Here is an 18651-nt window from a genome sequence, read left to right on the forward strand (position 1 = left end):
TTAAGGTGTTCTGATTGTTGTTAAGCACGTTGTTATGTGGTTGATAGGGTATTGTTAGGCATTTGCTCATTGACACAAGTGAAGACGCCCACATACACACACATGAAAAGGTGGGGGGAAAGAAAAGAGAAAAAACACGTTTAAAACAACAGAGCTTTTATTTTGAAATCATTCTTCTTTCCTCCATGTTGTTGTTTTCAGTTTTCAGTTTTCAGTTTTCATCGCTCTCAGCATCTCATTCTCATCTTCCTGTTGAATTCATGCTAAAGACTGGCATATTTCCGAAATGAGAGCTGTTCCCACATGGATCGATAAAGTACACGACCGGGATAAGGTTGAACAATGGTGAGCGCTTCCCTGCTTTTCCAAACACCAACTGCAGACCTGTATGGATGCGGCTAGCAACCGTTGCTATGTAAACAATATAAGCACCAATGACCAAATTTGAGAGTTATATGTGATTTCTGCCTTTTTTTATTTATTTATTCTCCATAACATCGCAGTTTTACTCATTAAACATAATTTGGGGCATTATTATATCTCTCTTTCGATTTAATCTGCAATGGGAATCTGAGCTCTTCACATTCGCTGATCTGAACTTCCTCTCTTGATCGTGTTGTTCCAGTCATTAACCTGTTTGTCTGTCTGTCTTTCAGTATTTATGATCTCGCCTTCAGACCCGATGGATCTCAGCTCATAGTAGCGGCTGGAAATCGAGTTCTGGTAACGAATCTCTGCAAACACACATGTCTAATGATGTGACTGACTGCAGCATCTGCGCATGCGCGCGAGAGAAAGCCTGAAACATAAATAAATAAAAGAGCAAAGACCTGCAGAAAAAGAAATACAAGGCAAAAATAAGAGCTCCCTGGTTTTGGTGATGGAATTCTGCTCCAATTTTCTATGCTCTGCCAAAAGCATTCATCACTTTTATTATTGGAAACACACACACACACACACACACACGCACACACGTTTGTAGCATCTTCAAGAATCACAGGAATCCCTCCATGTGTTTTATGTCTTACAGAATCTAGCATTTCTGATTATTATCAGTGTTGAAAACAGTTGTGCTGCTTCATATTTCTGTGGAAACTGTGGTTCAGTGCCATTCAAAAGTTTAGGGTCAGTAATGCATTAATTAGTAAAAAAAAAAAAAAAAAAAAAAAAACTAGTAAATTAATGCTTTTATTCATTAAGGACGCATTAAACTGATCAAAAGTGACAGTAAAGACATTTATAATGTTACAAAAGATTCTATTTTTAAAAAAAACTGTTCTTTTGAACTTTCAATTCATCAAAGAATCCTGAAAAATAAAATGTATCATGATTTTTAACATTGATAATATATATATATATTTTGAATAGGATAAACCCCTTGAGATGAACCATCTCGTTTTCGAGGGGGTCCTAATTTACAAATACAATACAGAACAAGGGACAAATCAAACACATTACAATAGAATAATAAGACATAAACAATACCACAGTCAACACACTACAAAAAAAGAAAAACATCAAAAAGATAAGTATTTAGGTGAATACAACCACTTGATAGCCACACAGAGGCTGTGAACAAATACTTGCCAACAAAATAACATAGATAAAAAATATAGTGACTTGTAAATTATATACAGGTATATCATCATCTGAAACAAGAACAATTTAGCTCAAAATAAGAAGACAAACTGTTTTTAAATATGTAAAATGATGTTAAAGATCGTATGTTTGAAGGTAAGTTATTCCAGTCTGAAGGAGCCTTAAATATAAATGCTTTCTTTCCTATTGCTTTTTTGACTACAGGAGTGAAAAAATAAATATTGTGTAGAATGCCTAAGGTTATTACATTTACATTTACATTTATTCATTTAGCAGACGCTTTTGTCCAAAGCGACTTACAGATTGGGACTAAATTAAGCGAGTCATCGCGGAGAGGCAAAAACAACGCAAGAAGTGCTCAAGATACGAAGTTCAGGCATTATTCAGAGTAGCATAAGCCCGATAAGCGAGAATTTACAGGAAAAGGAAAAGGATTTTTAAAAATATTTTTTTATGAGGTTAAGTGCTCACAGAAGAGATGAGTTTTCAGCTCTTTTTTGAATGTTGTCAGGGATTCTGCATTCTGGATGAGGGTGGGGAGAGCGTTCCACCAGCAGGGAACTGTGAATGAGAATGTTCTGGAAAGTGATTTTGTGGCTCTCTGTGATGGAACCACGAGACGTCGCTCGTTGGCCGATCATAGGCGTCTGGTAGGGATGTAGACTCGTAGGAGTGAGTGAAAGTAGGAGGGAGCTGAGCCTGTGATAGATCTGTAAGCAAGCGTCAATGCCTTGAACTTGATGCGAGCGGCGAGAGGTAGCCAGTGCAGAGAGATGAACAGAGGAGTGACGTGGGCCCTCTTGGGCTCGTTGAAGACAAGACGAGCTGCAGCATTTTGGATCATCTGTAGGGGTTTAGTTGCACATGCTGGAAGTCCGGCCAGAAGAGCATTGCAGTAGTCAAGCCTAGAGATGACCAGGGCCTGGACGAGAAGTTGTGTTGCATGCTCAGTTAGGAAAGGCCTGATCTTCCTGATGTTGTGCAGTGCAAACCTGCATGATCGAGCTGTCTTTGAAATGTGGTCTGTGAAGGTCAGCTGGTCATCAACTGTTACTCCAAGATTTCTGACCGACCTTGATGGGGTGATTGAGGATGAGTCTAGCTGGATAGTGAAGTCGTGCTGTAGAGACGGATTGGCAGGGAGGACGAGAAGCTCAGTCTTTGCCAGGTTGAGCTGCAGGTGATGTTCCTTCATCCATGTGGAGATGTCCGTCAGACAGCTTGAGATCCGTGCAGCTACTGTGGGATCATCTGGTTGAAACGAGAGGAAGAGCTGTGTGTCATCAGCATAGCAGTGGTAGGAGAAACCTTGTGCCTGTATGATGTGTCCCAGTAATGTGGTGTAGATGGAGAAGAGGAGGGGACCAAGAACTGAACCCTGGGGAACCCCTGTGGTCAGTTGATGTGCTCTGGATACCTCGCCTCTCCATGCGACCCTGAAGGACCTACCTGTGAGATAGGACTCGAACCAGTGGAGAGGAGTACCTGTGATGCCCAGTGATGAGAGGCTGGACAGAAGGATCTGATGATTCACAGTGTCGAAGGCAGCAGACAGATCCAGGAGAATGAGGACTGAAGATTTAGAAGCAGCTTTTGCGATCCGTAGGGCTTCTGTGACCGACAGTAATGCAGTCTCAGTTGAATGCCCTTTCTTGAAGCCGGATTGGTTGACGTCCAGCTGGTTGTTCAGAGACAAGAAGGATGTTACTTGGTTGAAAACAGCTCGTTCAAGTGTTTTCGCAATGAATGGTAGGAGAGAGATAGGTCTGTAATTCTCTACAAATGATGTGTTAAGTGTTGGTTTTTTCAGCAGTGGAGTAACCCGAGCTTGCTGGAACGCGGTAGGGAAAGTGCCAGTATGTAGGGATGAGTTGATGATGTGTGTGAGTGCTGGTAGAAGTGTGGGAGAGATGGCTTGTAGAAGGTGTGAGGGGATGGGGTCTAGAGGGCAGGTGGTAGGGTGACTGGAGAGGAGAAGTGTGGATACTTCTTCCTTGGTTAGCGGAGAGAAGGAGGAGAGAGGGTTATTGGCTGTGGAAGGGGTTGGTCTGGGTTCCTGTGTGTGTGGAGCCGAGAACTGACTGCTGATAGTTGTTATTTTGTTGGTGAAGAAGTTAGCAAAATCGCCAGCAGTTAAAGAGGAGGTGGGTGGTGGTGGAGGTGGACAGAGGAGAGAGTTGAATGTCTTGAAGAGTGATCATGTGTTAGAGGAGCTGTTGATCTTGTTGTGGAAGTAGGGAGATTTTGCAGCTTAAACATCAACAGAAAAGGAAGAGAGGAGAGATTTATACATACTCAGGTCAGATGTGTCTTTTGATTTGCGCCATTTCCTCTCCGCTGCCCTGAGTTCGGTCCGGTGTTCACGAAGAACCTCAGATAACCAGGGGTTAGAGGGAGTAGCGCGTGCTGGCCTGGAGGAGAGAGGGCAGATATTGTCTAGAGAAGAGGTTAGAGTGGAGCATAAGGTATTCACATCCAGAGATGAGAATTGTGAGGGTGGGGGAAGAGAAGATGACACGGCAGAGGAAAGGTGGGAGGGAGAAAGTGAGCGCAGGTTTCGTCTGAAAGTGACTGGTGGTGGGGTTGGTGGTGCAGGGGTAGAGAGTTGTAGACTGAAAGTAATGAGGAAATGATCTGAAACATGGAGAGGTCTCACCAAAATGTTGTCTGTGATACAGTTGCGTGTGTAAACCAGGTCCAGTTGGTTGCCTGATTTGTGAGTTCCTGTGGTGATGAGCCGTTTGAGATCGAAAGAGGCTAGGAGAGAGATGAAGTCTGTTGCATGCGGCTTCTCGAGATGAATGTTGAAGTCACCAAAGACTACAAGTGGGGTGCCGTCCTCAGGGAAAGAGGACAGCAGCACATCCAGCTCCTCTACGAAGTTACCAAAGTCCTTTTAGGCAAGTCGTGCCACTCGGCCGCCATCTTGGCAACGCCTCCGGGCAGCTATTTCGGACTAACAAGACCAGGCTCCTATCTAAATGAATGGGCAGAGAGTCAGAACTGCACTTTCACTGGTCACCGGGACATAAAAACTGCATGTATAGAAACAACAGTAAAATATGATAAAAATCGCTGAAAAAGTTTGATGACTTTGCCCCAAAATAAGGTTTAAAATGCCCTTTTCCCCACAGGTTATACCTTTACTACGCATGCGCAAGGGTTCACGTTCACGACACCAAACTTCATTTACGTCTCTATCCAGAATGCCGGTGTTGTGCCAAGCACTTAAACAATTATATGTATTTAAATGTCTGAAACCTAAAATAAACATTATGTGGTTAAAACACTGAACAGTTGTGATAGAGCCTATGACAAGCGCTGAGCGCGTCCGTCTTTGGCTCAGCGCCAGCCACAACGCGAAAGCACAGGTTGAATATGGCAGTTATGTCACGTCACTGTACATTCGCTCCTTAGTGGTCAGCTGCTGACTGTTAAAAGCAGATGATTGGCTTTCCGGCGGGAGGGGCGGGACATGTGCATACAACCGCCATCTTTGCCGTTACGGGTTTTCCTTATATAGTTGTATTGAGGATTGAGGAAGTGGCATGTCTCATATAAATTGTCTCTGAAGTTACCCAGCTGACCTGGGGGGCGATAAATGACTACAATATGGATCTTATTGGGAGTTGTAAGTGTAATAGCATGATATTCAAATGAGTTGTTGTTGCAGAGAGAAGAGAGCGCTGAGTATTTCCAATTGTTAGAAATGAGAAGCCCTGTACCCCCACCCCTCCCAGACTGGCGAGGGGAGTGAGAGAAGGAGAAATTGTTAGAGAGAGCAGTAGGGGTTGCTGAGTCTTCTGGACGAATCCAGGTCTCAGTCAAGCCCAAGATACTAAGAGTAGAATGAGATGCAAAGGCTTGAATAAAGTCAGCTTTATTGACTGCTGACTGACAATTCCATAGACCCACGGAAAGAGAGAGAGGTGTGTGTGAGGATGAGAGAATGGGACGCAGATTAGCAGTATTGCGCTGCCTTTTGCGCATGATGAAAGGGCGTTGCCGAGAAATAACAGGAATGTATTGAAAGCACATGTTGAGTAAGGAGAAAAAGATAAAAGTGGGAGAGGAAAGGGAGAAGAAGATACTTAAGTGCCTTCCTGGTGTCCTTGCTCGGTGGAGTCGCGCAGGTAGAGTCGATGGTCTTCACACGAGGAGGCTGAACACGAGAGCTGACGCTTCCGCGACAGCGCGCGGACTACAGAGATATAGTGCTGTCACCGCCTGAGTGAGGACAGCTGTGTCGCCGAGCAATTAAGGCAATAAAGCGAGAATGGCCCAAATCGAAACTGCTACAAGCCAATACTTAAGTGCAATTAAACTGCAATAATAATAATAATTTCCACTCGCGGCTGTTAGTTAGAGTATTAACGCGTCTAGATAAAATACAGATTTGTGAGAAGGTAAAAATAAAAAATAAGCAGAGAATCGAAGATAGGCTTACCTTGAGTCAAATACAACACTGAATAACAGCAGATTATGAATTGAAGAATACGGCACCAGAAGCTGTTGTAGATATTGAGGATAGCTAAAATGTATACATTTAAATATGAGTTGCAACCAATGTATGTGTCTTCTTATATTGAGTGAGGGCCATTTAAGTGAATTATACATTACACAGTGATGAGTATTATAGGAACATCCAAGAGAAAATCTACAGAGATTATTGTATGCTGTATTATGGGGTAGAAGGCTAGTTTTAGATGCATTTTGATAAACAACTTCGGCATAGTCAAAAAGTGGCAATATCAGTTGTGTGGCAAGTTTTTTTCCGGTCACTAAGTGTAAAACAGTTTCTGGATCGAAATAAAACACAGGTTGCAAAATTAATTTTGTGAAGAAGGTGGTCAATGTGAGGTTTGAATGTAATTTCAGAATCAAGCCATAAACCCAAGTATTTAACTTTATCAACCTCATGCAGAGAAGTACCGTCACTGCACGTTATAATTAGATTATTCGATTTTGTTTTGTCTTGTACCAAAGACCATAGTGTAAGATTTAGTTTTATTGAGCAGTAGTTTATTAGATAACAGCCATTTCTCTAAGGTATTAAAATCCAATTGAAGAGCAGTTTGAATTTGCAATAAATGTGGTTTAGACGTATAAATGACAGTATCATCTGCATATAGTCGAACAGAGGAATTAGAACAGATTAAAGGCAGATCATTAATAAAAATAGAGAAAAGAAGTGGACCCAGCGTCAAACCTTGGGGTACACCTCTTTGTTGAACAAATAAATCAGATCTACTCCCTTTAAGAACAACACATTGTTTTCTATTATGTAGATACGAACTAAACCATAATAATGCATTTTGAGATAAACCAATTGCATACAGCTTATCTAAAAGTAGATAGTGATCCACCAAATCAAAAGCTTTTTTGAGATCAATAAAAATAGCCGCTGTAAGATTACCAGTATCAGATGCTGAAAACACATCATTAGTGAGTTTTAAAAGAGCAGTAGTTGTCGAATGATTAGGTCTAAAACCGGATTGAAATGGTGAAAGGATCTTATTGGTCTCGAGATACTGTGATAACTGATTAAATATTATTTTCTCAAATACTTTCGCAATAGAGAAGATTATTGAAATAGGTCTGTAATTATTAGGATCAAGACTGTCAAGAGTGAATGAAAACATCCTGCAAAGTTTTTAATCTGAAAGTGCACCGTATATAAAGTTATTGTCTTTCAAAAGTAAGAGTCGACTCTGAGACAATGAAATTAATTCTTTTTCAAACGAGTCATAAGCCGTTTCGTTGTGACGTCAAGACGAAACATTAGCATATTGCCTGCCCACTTATTGCGCGCGCAGACACCAGGGGAAACTCGAACCTCAAACCAGCAGCTGATCCCTGTGGACACTGGAGAGCATCATGTCCAGGAGACGCTGCGCTCTATAATGTGAAGGTAAAGCCAGTGTTTTTCACTGCCCAAGGACGAGCATGTGGAGAATCAGAGGTTAAAGTTCATCTTTACCACGGTATCACAGCAGTGTAATCCTAAACTTTCGCTGTGTTCCCTTTATTTCACTGACGACTGCTTCTCAAATCTCGGAGTTCAATGCAGGATTCACAAACCGCTTGCTCTTGAAAGATGGGGTTCAAAATACTTAGTTTTGAGTTTTATATTGTGTAGGTCTCCTGCTAACTGGCTAACTCACGTTATCACTGTCTTACTGAAATACTTCTGCTAATCAGCTGTGGGCCACAATTACCTATAACTGTGTCTATTAATGCAGATCGTCTGTCGTTCTCACTACTTTGAGGAAAGATTAAGCATGGAGCAAGATCTGTTTTACCAACGTTTGTTACATCAGTCATTCACGCTAGACCTCGGCTAATGTTTACACTGTTATTGATACAGTTTCCACGTGTTCACCGCAATATATTACAAAAATACTCGTTGTTAATACTTGTTAATGTTGATGGTGAGGAATTACAGTTGCAGCATCTCATAATGTTCCTCAAACTGAGTGGAGTATCACTGAGAAAGTGAGAAGTCCTGCTCGAGCCGTCCTGATGGAGGTTCGGGTTCACTGAGAAACACTGAGTCCTGCTCGAGTCGTCCTGATGGAGGTTCGGGTTGAATGAATTCTTCCACTGTTTCATCATCGGACTCGCGCTCGCATTGATATGGTCAAATCGACGTCATGGTTCGTTACTGTGTTTAGTTTACGGTGTAGGAAACCTCAGGACACGCAGAGCTGTCGTTGAAATGGCAATGGGCGGTTATGTTTTCGGCGCGCGTAACAGTGTAAGAGAGAGCGTAACAGTGTAGGAGTGTAGCAGTGTAAGAGCGTAACAGTGTAGGAGTGTAGCAGTGTAAGAGCGTAACAGTGTAAGAGCGTAGCAGTGTAAGAGCGTAACAGTGAAGGAGCGTAACAGTGTAAGAGAGAGCGTAACAGTGTAGGAGTGTAGCAGTGTAAGAACGTAGCAGTGTAAGAGAGAGCGTAACAGTGTAAGAGCGTAGCAGTGTAAGAGCGTAACAGTGTAAGAGCGTAGCAGTGTAAGAGAGAGCGTAACAGTGTAAGAGCGTAGCAGTGTAAGAGCGTAACAGTGTAAGAGCGTAACAGTGTAAGAGCGTAGCAGTGTAAGAGAGAGCGTAACAGTGTAAGAGCGTAACAGTGTAAGAGCGTAACAGTGTAAGAGCGTAACAGTGTAAGAGCGTAGCAGTGTAAGAGAGAGCGTAACAGTGTAAGAGCGTAACAGTGTAAGAGCGTAACAGTGTAAGAGCGTAGCAGTGTAAGAGCGTAACAGTGTAAGAGAGAGCGTAGCAGTGTAAGAGAGAGCGTAACAGTGTAAGAGCGTAACAGTGTAAGAGCGTAACAGTGTAAGAGCGTAACAGTGTAAGAGCGTAGCAGTGTAAGAGAGAGCGTAACAGTGTAAGAGCGTAACAGTGTAAGAGCGTAGCAGTGTAAGAGCGTAACAGTGTAAGAGTGTAGCAGTGTAAGAGCGTAACAGTGAAGGAGCGTAACAGTGTAAGAGAGAGCGTAACAGTGTAGGAGTGTAGCAGTGTAAGAGCGTAACAGTGTAAGAGCGTAGCAGTGTAAGAGAGAGCGTAACAGTGTAAGAGCGTAACAGTGTAAGAGCGTAACAGTGTAAGAGCGTAGCAGTGTAAGAGAGAGCGTAACAGTGTAAGAGCGTAACAGTGTAAGAGCGTAGCAGTGTAAGAGCGTAACAGTGTAAGAGCGTAACAGTGAAGGAGCGTAACAGTGTAAGAGCGTAACAGTGAAGGAGCGTAACAGTGTAAGAGCGTAACAGTGAAAAACCGTAACAGTGTAAGAGCGTAGCAGTGTAAGACCGTAACAGTGAAGGAGCGTAACAGTGTAAGAGCGTAACAGTGAAAGACCGTAACAGTGTAAGAGCGTAACAGTGTAAGAGCGTAACAGTGAAAGAGCGTAACAGTGAAAGACCGTAACAGTGTAGGAGCGTAACAGTGTAAGAGCGTAACAGTGTAAGACCGTAACAGTGTAGGAGCGTAACAGTGTAAGAGCGTAACAGTGTAAGACCGTAACAGTGTAAGACCGTAACAGTGTAGGAGCGTAACAGTGTAAGAGCGTAACAGTGTAAAACCGTAACAGTGTAAGAGCGTAGCAGTGTAAGACCGTAACAGTGAAAGACCGTAACAGTGAAGGAGCGTAACAGTGTAAGAGCGTAACAGTGAAAGACCGTAACAGTGTAAGAGCGTAACAGTGTAAGAGCGTAACAGTGAAAGAGCGTAACAGTGAAAGACCGTAACAGTGTAGGAGCGTAACAGTGTAAGAGCGTAACAGTGTAAGAGCGTAACAGTGTAAGACCGTAACAGTGTAGGAGCGTAACAGTGTAAGAGCGTAACAGTGTAAGAGCGTAACAGTGAAAGAGCGTAACAGTGCGTAACAGTGAAAGAGCGTAACAGTGAAGGAGCGTAACAGTGAAGGAGCGTAACAGTGTAAGAGCGTAACAGTGAAAAACCGTAACAGTGTAAGAGCGTAACAGTGTAAGAGCGTAACAGTGAAAGAGCGTAACAGTGCGTAACAGTGAAAGAGCGTAACAGTGAAGGAGCGTAACAGTGAAGGAGCGTAACAGTGTAAGAGCGTAACAGTGAAAAACCGTAACAGTGAAGGAGCGTAACAGTGAAGGAGCGTAACAGTATAAGAGCGTAACAGTGAAAAACCGTAACAGTGTAAGAGCGTAACAGTGTAAGAGCGTAACAGTGTAAGACCGTAACAGTGTAGGAGCGTAACAGTGAAAGACCGTAACAGTGAAAGACAGTAACAGTGTAGGACCGTAACAGTGTAAGAGCGTAACAGTGTAAGAGCGTAACAGTGTAAGAGCGTAACAGTGTAAGAGCGTAACAGTGTAAGAGCGTAACAGTGTAAGAGCGTAACAGTGTAGGAGCGTAACAGTGTAAGAGCGTAGCGTAACAGTGTAAGAGCGTAGCGTAACAGTGTAGGAGCGTAACAGTGTAGGAGCGTAACAGTGTAAGAGCGTAACAGTGTAAGAGCGTAACAGTGTAGGAGCGTAACAGTGTAGGAGCGTAACAGTGTAGGAGCGTAACAGTGTAGGAGCGTAACAGTGTAAGAGCGTAACAGTGTAAGAGCGTAACAGTGTAAGAGTGAAAGAGTGTAACAGTGGCATATCAGACATTACTGTCAGTGAAACACTCTGGGCTGGTTGTGCTGTCGATCAGTGACTGACGCGTGTGTCTGATATGTGCAGATGTAACAGTGTGTGTGTTGTGTGCAGGTGTAACTGTGTGTGTTGTGTGCAGGTGTACGACACGGCCGACGGGACGCTCATACAGCCGCTGAAGGGACACAAAGACACCGTCTACTGCGTGGCCTACGCTAAAGATGGTGATTACGACACAAGACGTGTTTGATGATGTGTGTGTGTGTTTGATGATGTGTGTGGTTACTGTGGTCTATGAGTACATGAGTTTCCTCTTCTCTCGGTCAGGGAAACGCTTTGCATCCGGATCAGCAGATAAAAGCATCATCATCTGGACCTCAAAACTGGAGGGCATCCTCAAATACACGTGAGACTGCTGTTTCAAAGCTTTTATTTCAAGTGTTGTTTGAAATGTGACTGGTGAATAATTCTAATGTCATTGAACTTTGATTTAGTACGGGCCATCATGTCCCATCATGCCATGCTCAGATCCATCAGAATAGACTTGTGTTCACAGCTTTAGTGATTTGTGTGTATTTGTGTTTTTTCTCTCAGTCACAATGACTCGATCCAGTGTGTGTCGTACAACCCCGTCACACACCAGCTGGCCTCGTGTTCCTCGGGAGACTTCGGTGAGTGTGTGTTTGTGACACAATTACAACTGAAATAATGCAGGGCAGTGGCTTGTGAAGATCTCTATACAACAGGTGGCTGAAAGGGCTGAAAATGATTATTAATCAATTCACGTTTATATATATATATTTTACTTTTTATGGGGTCCCGGATCCCTCCAGCCTCTCCTCGTTTCCTATCAAATGGATTAGAAAAGCTTTAAACCACCCCTTACAATTTTAATCGCATTTGGCCAGTTCACTACGACTGCCGTGGTTTACATGCGACTTCTTTATTCGGACTGTTCTACTAGTCTGATTACAGTCGGATCATCAGGGTCCATGTAGATGCAAACATCATCTAATATGAGACAACTCCAGCTGTAAAGACAATAGAGTCATTATTCAGATCAATTCAGTTCATCTGATAGTGTCACTGCAGTCAAGTCAATAATGTCACTGAATATTAAAGGTGCTGCATGTAACTGTTTCACTTTACTAAACTAAAGCATAAAAACATGCTGAGTTCACATACTCGTTTCTCTGAGAAACACTTCTACAGCCAGTTATTTAAAAGGGTAACTAAACCCTAAAACAACTTCTTTTAGTTAATGATTTGTAAGACTGGGGCTTTGTTAGTGCTGTTCATTGATTCGAGTAAATATTTGGGTATAAAGTGTTTTAATTCTACAATATATGGTGTAAGAATGTCTGAGTGCTGCCCTCTTCAGGTTGAACTGTGGCTACTGCAGTTGTTTCCCCGCGTGACGTAAGCAGGAACGAGCTCACCACGCCCTTGGCATAGACTCAGCCCCTGGTATAAAAACATCTTGTTCCGTCAAAACCACTGTAGCGAGTCAGGAGTTGGAATTGCGAGAATTGAAAACGATCAGGATAGCGTATATTAGCATCTAGTTAGCATAGCATTTATATAGTTATTTAGCTTCTCCAAACAGCTCGCGCTGTAAAGCAACGCAGTGCCAAACGCTGCTCCTCCTGCATGACTCCACCACCGCAGCGGTGTCTTGATGTGAGTGGGCTTAGCCTATATTTTTAATCACAATTTATGTTCTTTCCTATTAGGTCAAAGTTAACCCTTAGTCGACAAATGCGCCAGCGGGTTTTGCTGGATTTTTTTCACATAGCAGCAAAATAGACTTAAATTACTCCGTCATTTATGGTCATACAGACGTAAGAAATATGAAAAAATAAACTGTAAAATGTCTACTTTTGTATGTGTCCACTTACAATCGAAACTAAACATTGTGCTTTTGTAAAATAAAGAAAATAAACAGGGTGTGCGTTCTGCCTCTCCGTCTCCGTGAGCTTTTTTTCTGGAGCACGTCTCTAAATTAAACAAAACTCAACGAATACTAGTTTCACAGGCATAAGCAATATATCTTTATAAACATTCAAGTCTCTGCTATTAAATTATCTAATTCCAAACGAAAACAAATATTCTCTGTTTATGTAATCTGTATGAAAAGATAGAGATGTCAGTCGTTCTCATGGCAACTCCTCATGTGAACATGCCTATAGAGAGCGCGCTATAGATGAATATCAGATGATGTCACTGACGTCACTCACTTCTAAATCTTGTCTGCCGCCATCTTGAGTACCTGATTCATGTCAGTCGCAAAGGAGCTAGCTATGCCTTCAGTATGTTGTGCGCTGGGGTGCAACAACAAAAAAGGAGACCTCAAAATATCCCTTTACAGGCTACCTCAGGGTGAAAGAAGACGCTGTAATTTGCGGGTGGGACGGGTGAGACATGTCCCCACCACTTTTGAAACATCTCGCGGCACGAATGTACCAATACAAATAAACAAAACATCTCCAGTTAACTAGCAGAGCATTCTTTTAGTTCGTTTGTTAAATAAGAGGCGATCTAGCGCTGAAATGTGTTGTTTCTGAAATCAAGTGATCAAAGTGCTCGTTGCCGCTGCGGTCAGTGGTGCGGAAACTGTGTTTGTTTGTGGCTCGTGCAGTCTTCACTCGGAGCGCGCTTCAATGTGGAGAGACTCTCCATTCGTTCCGGTGAAATTACAAAACAAACTGCACACAAACGTGTCCTTGCCTGATATACAACCACTGATAAACATAATTGGTTTTGATGAGAAAAAAAAAAACCCATATGAGTGCGGATTAGAACCCAGAACCTCTGACACGCTTGGCGAAAGTTCTGCCCCTGGACCACTTAAATACACGCTTTAAATAGTCGGATCAATATATAATATCATTGAATGCCAGGATTGGTAGTTCGGTAGCAGCGGACAGAGGCTGGAAGTACGCATCTGGTATCGCGTAGGGATCACACCCTAACAATGATATTTTTTGAAAGTAGCGTTTCTTTTCAGTCGAGGTGCGAAATGTTGTCTTTCGTAGCCATTTACTGTGTCCGTACGAAGCTGTAAATAGTAGCAAGCTAGCTAGTTAATGCTTGTCAGTACCATAGACAGCACTCGGTAGGTACTCAATAGGGGTGGAGCCGAACCCGAATACGGTATTCGGAAAGGCACAAATAATGTGTTTTTTACGAATACTTATTTCGAACAAATACTTTAAAAAATATTTGTATTCGGGAACAAGAAAAACTTTGTCAAAAAGCTGCGTTTCCTGACCGGCGGTGCTGCTGATGTGGTGGCTGTAAATCCACTTGTTGATAAGAAAGGAGGAAAGAGCCACATATGGAAATATTTTGGATTAGGCTAATGTCACGTTGTCATACGGGGCCGTTCACATAGCGTGTTTTTTGCGCGTGCAGATTTCAAATGAGCGGCGCGGTTGCATAGCAACGACAGACGCTACGAGAGAGCAAGCGCTTGTGGAAAGGGGAAAGCGGTGCGAACTGCGCTCTCCATGATGACGAGGAAGTATTAGCAAAGAATTAATTGATTTCTAGCCTGTTTCTAGCCCTTGCATTAGCTTTATATTTATGGAGATGAGAAATGAAATAAAAAGCCGTCATTATGTCATTAATATCAGTCCGTCAGAAAAGCAGTTCTAGGCTTATTCTTGGCTGGATAACTCTTAGCAGGTTTAAAAAGCCCTTTTTAAAATGAAACATGAATGCAGTTTTGGATTAAATAAAAGTACAGTCAAGTCAAATAAAACACGTTTTATCTCCTGTATAGTTTGGTAACACTACAATAAGATACCATTCATTAACATTACTTAATGCGTTGTCTAACATCAACACATTGAGTGAACAATATATTTTTACAACATTAATTAATGTTTGTGAATGTTATTTAATACAAACACTTGATTGGTCATGTTTGTTCACTTCATTCATTGTGCATTAAATAATGTTAACATAAATAATGTTAACTTTTGATTTTAAAAATGTATTTTTAAATTAACCCCAAGGAGAATAATTGCGACAGTATATAACTATTGTTTATTGTTAGGTCATTTTATCTAACAAATGGAATCTTATTGTAAAGTGTTTTTAATACTACAGTTTCCATCTTTTTAACCGTGATATACACTTTAATATATGTCAATTTAATCTAAATTAAGCTTTGGTACCGAGAACCGTGGATTTTCACTGGTATTGGTACCGAATACTGAAATTTTGGCACCGTGACAACACTAGTAGCTCTGTTAGCTCGGTAATTTAGACAAGGCTGTTGACAGAGTAACGTAACGTAGGTAATGGCTGTTATGTTATTTTCTTTTCAATGACGTTCCTTGTTACATGTTCATTGCTGGATTTATGGAAAAACATCAACCAATATTGCATATCCATAATTATTATAATGGATATAATTAAAGAATACTTGCACTATAACGTAAATTAGAAGTGTAACGCAAAAAAACTGGATTTTTACACCTATTTAGAATTTTACTCGAATACAAATACAAATACTTTTCCCCCCTCAACAAATACAAATACAGATACAAATACCGGCTGCTTTGCACACCCCTAGTACTCAAGATGGCGGCAGTCAACTGGAAAAAGAGCAGATGACGTAAGAGGTCACGTGACTGATATTCATGTATTGAAACGTGGGTCTCAGGTGCACGCCCCCCCGCTCAGCCCCGCCCTCGGTTCGTCCCCTCCGTCTCCGCTCTGCTAACCCAGAGTCAGGCTCTGACCAGGGGTTGAGTTACCCTTTAATGGGCGTTCCGTGTAGTCAGTCTGTTGTTGTTTTGGTCTGTTTGACTCCGCCCACTGCCAGTTCAGCCAATAGTTTTTCGACAAGATGCCAGTTAGCAGAAACTCAGCGTACCGCAGCCTTGGAAACGAGCAAACAAACTGGGTCAGAGATTACAGATTCTACCCGACCTAAAAAGCCTCGGTCTCCATCTAAAAATCTCTATGAACGAGAGCATATTAAAACGCGGATAAATCAACTCATCAGCTACGGTGTGTAAGTCTCCTCGGCTTTCATTGTCAACTGCGCTCGTTCCTGTTGTGTGTCCTCAAACTGGCGACCCGCGTGAGCGTCGAGTCTGAGGAGGCGGGGAAACAACGATCTTTGATATTTTGAGTTTGGACTGCAGTACCCATTTCCACCACTAGCTGTTATTCTTACATACTGCACCTTTAAGTGTCTTTCAAACCGAGCGAAGGGCGACAATGACTCCATCAGTGACAGAACGGAGAAAGTGTTCATGAATCTGCAGGTTCAGAAGCTCTTCAGCTGTGTTGACGTGTGTGTGTGTGTGTGTGTGTGTGGTCGCAGGTCTGTGGTCTCCAGAGCAGAAGTCCGTCTCCAAACACAAAGTGAGCAGTAAGATCACATGCTGTGGGTGAGTGACGACGTCCAGACGTAACCCTGATGTAGACTTCACACCGCTTTAGTCAGAGAAACGTTTAACGCATGCATTTAAAAATCTGCCACCTGATCGCATTTTAGATTTTTTGTCTTGTATGAATCTTAAATATCTTATAGCTAATTATTAATTGTATGATTGTTGCTGACACACGTAGCGTTGACAGGATGAGAATGAATGAATGTGTGTGTGATCTCAGGTGGACGAACGACGGCCAGTACCTGGCTCTGGGAATGATGAACGGTGTCGTGAGCATCAGAAACAAGAGCGGAGAAGAGAAGGTGAAGATCGAGCGTCCGGGCGGCTCGTCCTCGCCCATCTGGTCCATCGCCTGGAACCCGTCCAAGTACGATCAAGATAATTCAGCTAATGATAACAGCTCAGCTAGCTATCATCACTGACAGTGTGAGCATGTGTTCAGCTGATCTCTCACTGGGAACAGTCATATATGCAGTGACACCACAAGCTTTTGGACAAATGTCTGAATGTTTTTTCATTAGATAAAGTGGACGTGATTCTCTGACGTTTGACGAGCACACAGAGAGTTTCCTCATTTCAATCCTGTCATCAGGCAGACACTGAGATGTGCACTGAACCCCAAGAGTTATGGCGTTTCCACAGCCGTTGGGTTCAGCCTCGTTTTCTCCCTTCGTTTAGTTCGGTTCGTTTAGGCAGAAATGAACAATGTAATCGCGCTCGTATCCGAGCCGAGACAGTGGCTGAGAAAGCAGTCTGACCCGACGGGTTAACAGGAGATGAAGACGAGCTGAGACGCCTGATGGACATTAGTGTACTAAAACACACACTAATAGCACAGTTTATAAGGTGTTCAGTGAGCGTCGCATGGTCGGGCTTTAATCGTCTGGTTTTAAAGTCGAACGTCTCGTCTGAAATTTTCACACGTCAAAAAATAAATTCGACCTCACGTTGTTGTGACAATCACGTTTACACACTGCCTCCGAAACTCCGAGCCGTTTTTTACAATTCAGAGCCATTGAATGACGAATACGAAGTGTGTGAGGAACCCTAACCCTGCTGAGCCGATCCCTGCGCCCGCTTATATAAACCACTACAACTACAAGTTAGACATCAGTTTTTTTCTTCAAGACTGTTCAGAACTTTTTTTAAATCAGTTACATACAAATGTAAAAATGTAGGGTTACACTTTATTTTACAGTGTCATTGTTACATGTGTTACATGCAGTTACTACAGTAATAACTATAAATCATGCAAAATTACATGCAATTTTAATCCCTGTTTCATAACAAAGCAAACAGTTTATAGGTGTGGAAATGTCCTCAGATCGTAGTGAACATCTCAAACCTTCCAGAGAAGTGGACGTCTGAACTTCACAAGATCACACGTGGATCCAAACACACTCCCGCTCCAGTGTAGACACACAGCCCATGCCTTGTGTTGATCTGTGTGTGAAACTCATGCAGTGTGTGTGATCAGACACCAGGGGGAGCCACTGCATAAGAGCACTGAATCACAGAAGGGTTGAAGCGTACAGTACAGTATGCATCACGTGTGTGTGTGTGTGTGTGTGTGTGTGTGTGTGTGTGTGTGTGTGTTTCAGGGATGAACACAACGATATCTTGGCAGTGGCTGACTGGGGACAGAAGCTGTCGTTCTACCAGCTGAGTGGGAAACAGGTGTGTGTGTGTGTGTGTGTCACTGCTTGCTTTATTACACTGGGAAACACAAGCCTGTCATGCCACGGTCTCGGAGAGGTGCAGTCCCACTGATCAACCAACTGAACGCTTCTGTTGGGGTTTCAGATTCGTTAGTCTTTATTTTAATATAGTCTAGTGTTCCTGTCCAGTGATCAGACCTCATCCTAACACTCGTACTGAATGTGTTGCGATCCGCGGTATGGCCTGACGAGAGCAAGTCCAGCGGCACAACACTGATCCGCTGATGATGATGATGATGATATGTAAATGAGGCGCACGTGTGTTAATGAGCTCGTGCTTCTACCAACCCAGAAAACGTGAAAAGTGAAGCCCAGTAACTGTGTTCTGGTCAGTCTTTCTCTGCAAGCGTGTCTAAAATAAGCCGATCAGATTTCGCTCTCCTTCTGACGTATGAAGAGGATCTGATTATAATATTACCGGCCCTTAATCTGCACGTTTACACACACCAGCCGACATTAAACATGATGATGAGATGATCACTGTAACTCCACAACAACTACAGAAATGTCTCCACTAACATCCAGAAGCTCTTCCTGAGTCTCTCCGTAAGGCTGCACTCGCTCCTGGTGATTCTGGGATTCGGGATGAGGGAGATTGGCCTGTTCTGTTATTGCCGGAGTTTCTGAAGCTCGTGTAAAGACTCCGCCCTCTTCTGAACGGAGGCGGAGCTAAAGCTCATTTGCATTTAAAGGGACACACACACAAACGGTGTGTTTTTGGTCTGGTATTTTGACACATTCTGGGGACACCAGAGATTTATATTTTATAGTTATAAGCTTGAGTGATGTTATTCTGCAACTCTTGTTGA

The 18651-nt window shown here is 42.7% G+C and overlaps 1 protein-coding gene across 3 annotated transcripts in view; it reads left to right on the top strand.

Annotated features, from left to right (window-relative positions):
- The first annotated feature begins 207 nt into the window (after positions 1-207).
- The window catches only part of ift122 (intraflagellar transport 122 homolog (Chlamydomonas)), a 70677-nt gene continuing 52233 nt past the window's right edge, over positions 208-18651 (top strand). For all 3 annotated transcript variants that reach the window (XM_084087774.1, XM_084087775.1, XM_084087776.1), the window contains exons 1-8: positions 208-345; positions 657-723; positions 10853-10937; positions 11041-11119; positions 11308-11384; positions 16055-16121; positions 16345-16491; positions 17726-17801. In XM_084087774.1, the coding sequence (XP_083943900.1) occupies positions 287-345; positions 657-723; positions 10853-10937; positions 11041-11119; positions 11308-11384; positions 16055-16121; positions 16345-16491; positions 17726-17801 (657 nt within the window). In that variant the 5' untranslated portion in view covers positions 208-286. The remainder of the gene's footprint in view (positions 346-656; positions 724-10852; positions 10938-11040; positions 11120-11307; positions 11385-16054; positions 16122-16344; positions 16492-17725; positions 17802-18651) is intronic.

Source organism: Abramis brama (assembly GCF_963993115.1).
Source record: "Abramis brama genome assembly, chromosome: 16".
Lineage (NCBI taxonomy): Eukaryota > Metazoa > Chordata > Actinopteri > Cypriniformes > Leuciscidae > Abramis > Abramis brama.